Genomic DNA, 10,823 nt, shown 5'->3' on the forward strand with positions numbered 1-10,823 from the left:
GAGCCAGGGGGAGGAAGTCGAGTAGATTGCAAGATTGCAATTGACGTGGAATGGTGGAAAGAAGTGGTCTCGATCCAGCAGAAAAAAAGTTCAATTGGCGGTTATCGAGTCTATCGCTTATCGGTGGAGAGGAACACCAGTACAGACACAACTATGGATAGAACAGAGCCTCTCATTAGGGACTATGTTAATCGAATCTATTTGGATTGTCATTGTCAATTATAATCATTGACATGATTTTCCTTTTTTTTCTTCTCATCAGCCCAGGCTTACCTAATGCCCTTTAGCCTCGGTCCGGCTCGTCCTCGGGAAACGATGTGGTGTAGATACACTCCCAACTTCAATACACACTCTCTACCATTATCATGGCTCCCCCAGAGTACGAAGCCAAGAAGCGCCGCCAGCGCAGCGACTATGGCTATCATCAAGTGCACCAGACAAGATGGTCAGCCTCAACATGCCCGTCATGGAGCACCGAACTTAACGATTCCCAGGTTCGACAATGACATGTACGCCCACCTCAACAACACCGTCTACACAGCCCTCTTCGACACCATCGCCAACACCTACCTGATTAAAGAGTGCGGCATGGACCCCTTCAGCGTGAACAACCCCACCGAGAAAAAGAATGCGCCGCAGGAGCAAGGCCAGCTCTCCGTCGGCACGGACCACATCGGGCTGATCGTCTCGACGCACGCCGACTTCTTTGCCTCCGTGCGCTTCCCGGATACCCTAGAAGTAGGCCTCCGCGTCGTCAAGCTGAGTTCGTCCAGTGTGACGTGGGAGATTGGCGTGTTCCGCCAAGGCGAGGAGGCCGTTAAGATGGTGGGCACTTATATACATGTGTTTTGCCTGCGGGAGACTATGCGTGTTGGGAAGGGGGGCATGCCCGAGGGGGTGAGAAGGGGTTTGGAAAAGTTGATTGAGGGGCCGCAGGAGCATGCGAAGCTGTGATCGAAGTATATAACGAGGTCTGGAATGATTGATTGTAGATAGTCTAGCAGGAAGCGAGAAGGGGTTCGATATAACATGACAGCCATTGAGCTTGCCATCACTGCAGTGTAATTGGTTGTAGCCTCAAGAGATCATCCGAGGAAAAAAGGTCTAGTCTATTTAATCTAGAAAAGTGTATAAAACCCGAAATCCCAACACCGTGGTCGTAGAAATGAAATAGATCCGAAAACAAGCACTTTTGAAAAAAAAAACCGAGTAGACACGCTTGAACGCTTCTCACAGAATGGTAGAGAATGGCGGAAGGGAGTGTACGGAAAGGCCCTTTAATCATATTTGGCAACAACGCTGCTGCACCGCGACACGTTGGCACTGGTCGGCGGCGAAGCGCCTCGATGCAGAGTCTCGCCATCCTCATCGAGCCACCACTTTGGATAGGGCCCGGGAATAAAGCAGTCCTGCGCATCCCACGCAGCAACCCACGAGACGCCATCATCCAGCAAGAGGAAGCGCAGCTGCTCCGGGCGCCCACCTCTGTGCAGCGGCGCCGAGAACCAGCGGCAGCGGTCCTCGAGCTCGGACTCGAATATGTAGCGGTGGAGAACACGGCAGTAGACGAGCGGCGCGGGCAGCTTTTCGTCATGGCCACCGTCGTCGCGGGAGATCAGATGCCAGCCCTTTCCGGGGAAAAACTGGTAGGTGCCTGGCACGGGAGTCTCCCAGTGCTGCTCGCGGTTGACGGAGCCTTTGATGCGATTGCCATTCTGGAACCAGTAGGTCGGGCAGAAGACGGCGCGGAGGCAGATGAAGAGGTTGGGAGCCATTGTCCGGTAGGATTAGGTGTAGTAGTATTAGGTTGGTAGAAAAAGGTCGAAGAACAAAAGACGGGAGGATAAAACGCAGAAGTACAGAGTCGAAGCGACCGAAACGAAGGTTAAAGGTCAACGTCCATGGCGGGCAATTGTGGTCAATCGGTCCAAGAGGTTGTGAACACGTCTGTCTGCGGCAGACAGACTCAATGGAGGGAGGGTTCTTCTTAAAATAAGAAGAACAATTGTCCAAAGCTCCTAGACACGGGCTCTGATCAGGGACCGGGAGTGGTTGGTGATGGATATTGCGGTGTGACGAAAGGTGCGAGATAACCTTACAGCTATCACCGCCCAGCTGCAGCCGCTAGATGTGGAGACGGGTAGTTGCTGGCAATGCAAGGATCGAAGTAGTGTAACGTGAATTTCAATGGCGATGATTGATTTTTATAAGGGGATTGTGTGTCGACCATAACAGAAAAACCCGCGTCGCCACCATAATTCTCCCGTCGATATGGGTCATTGCGGGTCCCAACCGAGCTCTGGGCCAAACAGGATTTTCAACTTCCCTTTGGAGCTGGTCTTGGCACGGGAAATCCCTCGCGCTGAGCTAGCGTACCTGCTGATCTCTTCCAGGGCCTTAAACATGGCGTAGTGGCCACCGGAAGTGTGGTGGAGTCCCTGGGTCATCAGCGCGGAAAACTTTGTACAATGACTGCCCAGGACTGATCCCTCAGGGGCGAGACCTGGCGAGACCTGGCGGAATATGCTGCTATCATCCTCACTTTGGACGCCGTAACCCGGTATGTAGGTCGCACTGGTTGAGTCATTCTTGGGCTTGCGCCGGAGCTCGTCTAGACTTTCCTTGAGGAATACGAGGCGAGGTGAAAAATTCCCTAGCCGTCGGAGAACAGACACCCGCAACTCTACTTCCCGTAATTGTAAAACTCTAGAATAATCGTCATCAAATGGAATTTGCACGGTCCCAAAAAAAAAAAAATAGGTAACAATTATAGTCACACCATCACTGCCACATTGTCTAGCCTCGTTCCAGCCACACCGGATTCCTTCGCCTCCGATCATGTGACTGGGTCATGTGAGTAACCTGACGGAGGGCGACCTTCAATTCAATGACTCCACTATTTTTAGAAAGATTTCAGCCTATGATTAAGGTACGTAAATAATTGCGTAAACCCCAGCCGTCTTTGTGGGTGCCTTATACATTGGAGGTCCCTAGGCCAACTCCGCCTCGATCAAACTCTCTACAACCCCCGTATAGGTGTAGATACTGACCATCTTTAATCCAGCTTTGGCCCGAATAGTTCTCCACTCGGCCTCCGTTCTTTCTCGAACCGCAAAATGTGCTAACATCATCATATCCATACTCGTCGCCGCTAGCGTCGGTTATTCTTAATTTCGTTCAACAAAACTCGCGAATGCCCCCCCCCCCCCCGGCTCCAGTGCTGGGACTAGGTTCTCCAAGATCTTGATGCCATCTTCATCACCCCAATCATGGAGAATAGAGTGAAGAGGGTAGGCGATTGCACCCTTGATTAGCTGTGGTGTGAAAAAGTTGTGGGCTTGCGCTTCAAAGCGCCGCTCCGGGCTATTGACTAACACGCTCTTGAGAACGAGCTCGCGATCCTGGAGAATGATCCTTCCAGCGCAAGAAATATACTGGGGGACAAATGTAGCGACATCGTGACCCGTTCCTCCATCGACGTCGACGAGAAGAACATCGCTGACAGGTATCAAAGTCCGCGATCATTCGCTCAGTTACCGGGTTTTCCATCAAGAATCGCCGACGCAGAGGAATTAGCCATTGTAGTAGAGGTGTGTCCAAAAGGATATGTGGTTAGATAGACCGTGCACTGTCAGGAGAGGGGGGTTATACGTATAAAGACTGTCTTGCCAGCTATAGCTCACCCGCTGTCACATTATAAGGGGGACTCCAACTCTAGACCATTCTACACTAAGTTAGTTATTGCTCCAGCACAGACCTACGGCTGAGTGAGGGATTGATCCGAGAGCTGCTAACTATCATTTATAGTACGTGGCATATCCCGCTAGATCGTCCGCGTGGAATTCTCCTGACCTTGGCTGGCAAGACTGACCCTTCGCAGATAAGATGGCTTCTTCTTGCGATAACGAGGCTCCTGATTGCCGCAAAGATATAACCACCCCGCTCTCCTGCCAACAAACTGGAGACAATGAGAAGATAGCCGTTAACCTCGAGGGCGTTGCAAAGACTCTTCTTATACCTCTTATTGCTCGAGCCTATGATAATACTCTCCCTGGGCCCATTGTCGGCGACCCATACGCCAAAGATGTCTTGGAGAAAATCGAATTTGACGCTGATGCAATGACTATGACGCCTTTTAAAAACAGCAGCATTGCCCTGAGGACAAGCCAACTCGATCGATGGGCAGCGACATTTCTCAAGAAAAACGCCAACACGACTGTTCTCCATTTGGCGTGCGGTTTTGATAGCCGCATGCAACGGGTTGAATGGGGCGAAAAAACTCGATGGATCGATATTGACCTTCCAGAAGTCATTGAGCTCCGAAGGAAGGTCCAGCCCGTGTCCTTGCCTGGGCGAGACTACTCTCTTATTGGTGTTGACGTTCTTGATGAGAACTGGATGCATGATATTGGTGAAGTTTCCGGGCCCGTGCTAGTTATAATGGAAGGATTGCTAGCCTATCTACCTGAGAAAGATGCGAGAGGGCTTTTGCGACGGATCTGCGAGACATTTTCAGAAGGGGAAATGGTGTTCGAGAGTGTGAGCTCTGCCGCGCTCAAGTGGCTCAATCGGCCAGAATCACTGAAAGCCGTGAGCGACACCGGGGCCGTATTTCAATCGTCCGTTGACGACCCGACGGCCTTGGAAGATCTTCATCCACATCTGAGATTGGCCGAGTCTGTTCCTGTTGTACAGGCACCAGGCACCGAAAAGTTTCCTCTTCTCAGTCGCATGCTCATGTATTTTACTTCATGGTTTCCCAGTGGACGTGATTCAGCAAGACTTTTGCGCTTCTGATTTGGTGAGACAAAAGCACTCGGAGCATTCACGACAATGGATCAGGTTGAGAGGCTAGGCTAGGTCTCTTAAATTGCCATAGGCTTGTAGAAATTCAAGCTTACATACTGATAACACAGTTTGGCTTTCTATTCCTGCTTTGTGTCATTTGAACGATGATCTTACGCTGCCAGGAATCGAGGTTTCGTGCCAGTTTGACAGCAGGTTGAGATATTTTTAGGTGCTGGAAAAGGCATAGACCTCTTGAAGGAAATCATCTCGCTCTGCGATCAACACCTTGATTGCTTTCGGAGCACACGATCCCGACTCCTCCGCACACCCCCGCATTCCGAATCCATACCCGCTCTTGATCCTTGTCCGAGCTGACAGCTCATAGAATTCCACCACCTCATAGGAAATGGTTACAGCGAGTCAACAGCCCACCGCGTCCTCGCCAGGACCCTCCAAGGCCAAAAAGAAGCGTGTCCGCAACTGGACCGCCGAAGACAGGGCCGTGCACTGGGAGTTTGAGAAATCCCGTCGCGAAGCCTTTAGTGAACGCCTTCTGGTTAGTGGCTGCTAAACTACTTTATTTCCCCTTTTTACGACTGATATCCTTTCTGTCTAGGAGCTAGTACGGCTAATTCCAATGCTGAAGGAGGAAAACCGGCCTTCAAAGCATATCATTGTCGATGCCAGCATCTCGTACCACAAGACCCAGCAGAATAGATGTGCTCATGCGACAGAAGCAATCAACATGTTGATCGCAGAACGAGATGGTCTCCTGCAAGAAGTCAATGCCCTTCGCGCCCTATACCAGCCCGGTGCATGCGAGCCGCGACAAGCGACACCACTCGATCCCACGGTGCAGGATATGCTGACTGGTAATGACCAGGAGTTGGTTTGGGATCCTGTTGAAGATATTACTAGCAGCACTACGGATAGACAGCCACATATTCTTACGCAAGCACCGCTGCCAAGGAAGAGTCCACTGTCAACCCGACAGCAAGCTTCCCTTCCAACTCCTGCTGCAGGACCTCACCCGGCAGGTGTTCCTGCTACACCTGGTGATCCTGTATTGTTATCTTTGTCACCGGGCATTAATATTCAAAGCCCGAGTGATTGGGCTTGGGGCAGTCCCGGCAATTCTTCTCATTCAATGCTCGCACAGTCGAATTTTCCCGGCAGTACTACGACTCTATGGAACCAAAATCCGGATATTTCAGCTAGCACACAACCAAAGGATGTTACAATCGGCTTTGATCTTACTTCCTCGCACCCCATCGATGATACTGCTCTTTTCTGGACTCAATTTCCCGGTATTCTAACTACAACGCCTACCCTGGAAAGCGAAATGCGTCATGATACCACCCCATCAAATATCGCTTACGAGTCTACTTTCGACTGGCATAATGGCCTTGATGCCCCAAATTCTACACCACCAATAAGCATGGGATCCTTCACCAACATGGAAATCAATTTACTCCCAACCTAGAAAGTCTAGACCCAGTTAACGAGACGTTTATGGCATGAGCACAACAATCATCAACCAATGTGAGCCAGAATGAGTGGTTAACATCAGACATTCTTCATCGCCTCCTCAATCTTGGCCTGACTTTTCTTCTCCATTCCGACAAACAGCTCCAGAGCCTCACGGAGTCGCTTCTTCGTGGCCGGATCCGCCTCATTCGCCTTATCCAATTCAGCGCCACCATTGGCCAGGTAGTCAACATCAGTGCTAGCCAGCTTTCCATCCCAATTTTCGATCAACGGATCCACCTTTGCAAGATTTTGCAGACGAGCGGGCGTCAGTGCGGAGTCCTTGTACGGATGAGCTGGCTTGGGCACCCCTTCACCAGGCTGCTTCGAGGAGTCGTACGGGAGTTTGGCAAGCTCAGTCAACACCTGGTGGGAGATTGTTGCAGACTGGCAGCCCAGCTCACCGGCCGCCATGGCTTCTTCCGGCGAGATAAAACTAAGAGCACGGGATGTCAGCTACTATGCACAATGATCTGTGAAATTAAAACACACCTGGCATTCTTGAGGAAAGGCTGCTCCTTGCCGGTCTCCTTATAGAGCCGCTTGTACGTCTCCAAGATCTGAATCAGACGCCCCGACATCGGGTGCAGCATTGCAGGGTCGTCAGACTTGGGCCAGAGCTCGCGATTGTCGTGTGCCTTGACCTCTGTGGTCGGAGTTAGTGCTGCAAAGCCAATATAAATACACAGCGGGTGACCCACCATTATAGTACGGGCTGATATACAGACAGCCGGCTTGACTGGCTGCAATAGCTTGGTGCACGCTGAACAGCGCCGTGCCGAGCGTGCGAATGCCTTCATCTTTCAGGGCCGGACACGCGTTTAATGCGGGGCCCGTGCTGGGGATCTTGATGCAGTAGCGGTCCTTGGAGATGCCCGCGCGGTCAAACTCACGGGCGTAGGCGCGCGCATGCTCCAAGGTCTTCTTGGTGTCGTAGGCGTTGGAGGGGAGGGTTTGAAGGAGACATCGGCCTTGGATGTTGTCGATGTTGGCCTTGGACATCAACACTGCCTGAGGGGATGTTAGCAATGCTTTAATTTTTGGGAGATTTGGACGTACCATGCGGGTATAGATGGCCAGCCATCCCTCGTCCTTGAGATCCTTGACCACGCTCTTGAACAGCTCGTCATTGATGGGATTGCACATCTGCTCGTGCACCCAGCCCTGGTTGCTGGTCATATCGTGCGGCTTGATGGGCATGCTCAGCGTATACGCCGGATCCATCCAGTCGACATCGACATTTACTTCCCGTCGGTGTTAGTCCGTGTTTCTGTTTAGCTGATGATGATGATGATCTACTCACGCTGCTCCTCCAGCTTGTCAAGCCATGTCTGAGTTCCCGAGCTGCTCATATTGAAAACTGTAGCTCCAAAATTCCAGAAAAATTCGAGTTTATTTCGACCCAGAAAGCAACACCAGCCTTCTTTCCAGGATACTTATAAGTAGAGTTTGGCGGTGGCACACACAGGGCATTCTCCGATCGGCTCTCCCTCCGATGGTCGCACGCAGGGCAGAATCATGACACACGCAGGGCATCCAACGATGCTCTTCCCTGATTGGTAATTACCCCGGCACTAGTGTACCCCGGATTCATTGATTCTGGGGTTGTGTATACAAGGAATCAGGTCTATAAATCGGGTGGAGCGGACTGGAGACAAACCGCAAGACTAACAGTCAACATGTCCAAATCCACCAACGAAGACTTCAAGCCAGGGGCTGAGTATATTGAGGATACTGAAGCAGATACTAAACCCGGAAGCTATAGCCACAACATCTCGGCGAGGTTTGTGGAACTGATAGACCGGAACATCGAATCCAGGACTAGCTGACACCGAATAACCAGAATCTACAACCCCCTCGCCGGGATCCCAAAGGCCAACCTCATCGATCAAGTAACTCGCTTCTGTCAAGAGTATGGCTTCGTTAATCACATCGAGACCTTCCAGAAGGGCGCGCTCGTTGCACAGCAGCCGAGGGGGTTTGAGGATATCTCGGAGCTGACCGAGGAAGACAAGTATCACCTTCGGCGAGAAGTTACCGGTCTGTCCTCTCCATCCGTTTCGTCAAATATAGACTAATTTCGACACAGATAAATGGCATCTCCCCAAGGATCTGTATTTCAGCATTGCTCTATGTTCTCTGGGCTCGGCGATCCAGTGAGTTTACGCCTCTTGCTTCCTGTGACGAGAACTGCATCTAACAAGGGATGATAGGGGATGGGATAATACCGGTGCCAATGGAGCGAATCTTTCGTTTCCAGAAGAGTTTGGAATTGCTGATAAGACGTGGTTGATTGGGGTTATCAACGCAGGGTATGTGTAGCAGAACCAGAAATGTGTGGGAGAGTACTGATGCGAATTCCAGGCCTACGCTCTTCGGTCTTCTGAGGTTAGAGAATAGCATCGCCTACGAAGGTAAATTGTCTAATACACTCTAGTGCATGGGCAGCGGATCCCTTGAACAACTGGCTCGGTCGTCGTGGTACCATCTTTTTGACTGGTCTCTTGTCAGTATTTCCAGCCATTTCCGAAACATTAATGCTAATAATTATTTCTTAGCTGCGTCTTCCCTGTTCTCGCGCAAGCATTCACCCAGAACTGGTGGGGATTGTTGCTCTGCCGTCTATTCATGGGGCTCGGTATGTGAATAATAAACAGATTGAAGCAGAAAATGCTGATATATGTTCCAGGAATGGGCGTCAAGATCTCCACGATCCCCATCTTCAGCGCTGAAGTCGCTCCTGCATCGATCCGAGGTGGATTGGTCACCAGTTTCCAGCTGTGGGTGGCATTCGGTATATTCTTGTACGTCTGATATCAACCCCTAAATGAAGGACAATCCCTCCCTAATGCAGATACCCAGTGGCTTCTGCTCGAATCTAGTCTTCTTCCGCATGGGGAAACTGGCCTGGCGGTTTCAGCTGGCGGCAGCTTTTGTGCCGGCTGTTCCAATCTTGGTCTTCATCTGGTGGTGTCCTGGTATGGATCACATCCTGGAATATTTGAGACAGGATTGACCAGATGGACTACAGAGTCGCCTAGATGGCTCATGAAGAAATCGCGATATCAAGAAGCATTCCACTCATTCTGTCGACTGCGCAATACCGAGCTCATTGCCGCGCGAGACTTGGTAACTTTAACCTCTGATCATTTTTACCGCCCAGAACTAAATCTGAGACCGATAGTACTATGCCCACAGCCAAGTCGTGACCGAGCGCGAGGCATTCGCCGGTAAATCACTGCACACCCGAGTGTGGGAGCTCTTCTCAGCCCCGCGTCTCCGACGAGCAATGCTCTCCAGCGGCATCATCGTCATCGGGCAACAGTTCTCCGGCATCAATATGATAGCCTTCTATTCTTCAACTATCTTCTCTGATGCGGGATACTCTCCGTACGACTGCCTGGTCGCCTCGATCGGCTATGGCCTGACGACCTTTATCTTCGCCTTTCCTGCCATCTGGACAATGGATACATTCGGCCGGCGCAACCTTCTCCTTCTTACCTTCCCCGGCATGGCACTGTGCCTACTGGGGGCCGGGCTCTGCTTCTTGATGCCTTATGAGATGAGCGCGCGGATCCCACTCATTGCGTTCTTCGTTTATCTCTTCGCGGTCCTGTATGGTCCGGGCATTGGGCCGATTCCCTCTATCTACTTCAGTGAGGCATTCCCATTGTCTCATCGTGAGCTCGGGGCTGCGTTTACGATCTCTATCAACAATGCTGTCGGCAGCACGCTTAGCTTGACGTTTCCACCGCTGAAAGCTGCCATCAGCCCGACGGGAGGTGAGCTCTACTGTGCCAGTTGTGCTTCTTTTATCTTATGAATTAAGTAGCTGACTTCGTAAATTAGCGTTTGGATTTTACGCAGGACTGAATATAATCGCGTTTATCATAATTTTCCTCGTCGTCCCGGAGACAATGTACGTATCGTCAAATGCACCATCACTCCGGGAATTTACTGACAAGACGAATCAGGCAACGCACACTCGAGGAACTCGACTATATATTCGGTGTTCCTGTGCATCGGCATGTGAAGTACCAGTTGGGGACTTGGCTACCTTGGTTTGTGAAGCGGTATGTTCTGTTGCAGCGGTCGGCGAAGTTGGAGCCGTTGTACCGCCTGGAAGGACTGTAGAGAGTTGTGGAAGCGAGTCAAGCCGTTCCGGGGTAGTCTATGGAGTAGTGTAGTTTTTTCAATGTTTCTAGCCTGCTACGCCATTTGGGGTTGCTATAATATTTCCAAGATATCTATGGTCAAATTCAGCGGGTTTAGCCCTAAAGCCGGACGGGCGGTTTTAAGCCTTTTGACCCCTGTCTGTACCTAGTCTGGACATGGTTAGCCTGAAGAATCAAACATCGACGCCACCGGGATCTCGCATCTCTCCTTCAACTTCAGCATAATCGAAGGATTCTAGCATTTTATAACAATATTCAAACAATGACCACGGGCCCAGGTCCAAAAAGAACACACGATCAACTGACTGACTGGGGAATTAATTCGGCCCGGTG

General features: G+C 50.9%; 6 protein-coding genes across 6 annotated transcripts; 4 read left to right on the forward strand and 2 right to left on the reverse strand.

Annotated features, from left to right (window-relative positions):
- Window positions 1–365: 365 nt before the first annotated feature.
- Window positions 366–954, forward strand: PFLUO_LOCUS7567 (uncharacterized protein; the record flags this gene model as incomplete). Its single annotated transcript, XM_073785224.1, has 2 exons — window positions 366–445; window positions 495–954. The coding sequence occupies 2 exons, from the start codon at window positions 366–368 to the stop codon at window positions 952–954; spliced, it is 540 nt and encodes a 179-aa protein (XP_073641600.1).
- Window positions 955–1,277: 323 nt separating this feature from the next.
- PFLUO_LOCUS7568 (uncharacterized protein) lies at window positions 1,278–1,775 on the reverse strand (the record flags this gene model as incomplete). Its single annotated transcript, XM_073785225.1, has 1 exon — window positions 1,278–1,775. One exon carries the CDS (start codon window positions 1,773–1,775, stop codon window positions 1,278–1,280), a length of 498 nt encoding a protein of 165 aa, XP_073641601.1.
- A 2,110-nt stretch (window positions 1,776–3,885) lies between these two features.
- Window positions 3,886–4,797, forward strand: PFLUO_LOCUS7569 (uncharacterized protein; the record flags this gene model as incomplete). The annotated part of the gene is made up of 1 exon (XM_073785226.1): window positions 3,886–4,797. The coding sequence occupies one exon, from the start codon at window positions 3,886–3,888 to the stop codon at window positions 4,795–4,797; it is 912 nt and encodes a 303-aa protein (XP_073641602.1).
- A 397-nt stretch (window positions 4,798–5,194) lies between these two features.
- On the forward strand, window positions 5,195–5,898 carry PFLUO_LOCUS7570 (uncharacterized protein; the record flags this gene model as incomplete). Its single annotated transcript, XM_073785227.1, has 3 exons — window positions 5,195–5,344; window positions 5,405–5,851; window positions 5,890–5,898. The coding sequence occupies 3 exons, from the start codon at window positions 5,195–5,197 to the stop codon at window positions 5,896–5,898; spliced, it is 606 nt and encodes a 201-aa protein (XP_073641603.1).
- A 456-nt stretch (window positions 5,899–6,354) lies between these two features.
- PFLUO_LOCUS7571 (uncharacterized protein) lies at window positions 6,355–7,667 on the reverse strand (the record flags this gene model as incomplete). Its single annotated transcript, XM_073785228.1, has 5 exons — window positions 6,355–6,751; window positions 6,808–6,961; window positions 7,017–7,326; window positions 7,375–7,559; window positions 7,619–7,667. The coding sequence occupies 5 exons, from the start codon at window positions 7,665–7,667 to the stop codon at window positions 6,355–6,357; spliced, it is 1,095 nt and encodes a 364-aa protein (XP_073641604.1).
- Window positions 7,668–7,994: 327 nt separating this feature from the next.
- Window positions 7,995–10,449, forward strand: PFLUO_LOCUS7572 (uncharacterized protein; the record flags this gene model as incomplete). Its single annotated transcript, XM_073785229.1, has 13 exons — window positions 7,995–8,098; window positions 8,159–8,355; window positions 8,405–8,471; window positions 8,529–8,627; window positions 8,680–8,703; window positions 8,753–8,821; window positions 8,874–8,953; window positions 9,005–9,119; window positions 9,178–9,293; window positions 9,347–9,444; window positions 9,500–10,097; window positions 10,165–10,234; window positions 10,290–10,449. 13 exons carry the CDS (start codon window positions 7,995–7,997, stop codon window positions 10,447–10,449), a joined length of 1,797 nt encoding a protein of 598 aa, XP_073641605.1.
- Between the last annotated feature and the right edge of the window lie 374 nt (window positions 10,450–10,823).

The sequence above is a fragment of the Penicillium psychrofluorescens genome, assembly GCF_964197705.1.
Source record: "Penicillium psychrofluorescens genome assembly, chromosome: 5".
NCBI classification, from domain to species: Eukaryota; Fungi; Ascomycota; class Eurotiomycetes; order Eurotiales; family Aspergillaceae; genus Penicillium; species Penicillium psychrofluorescens.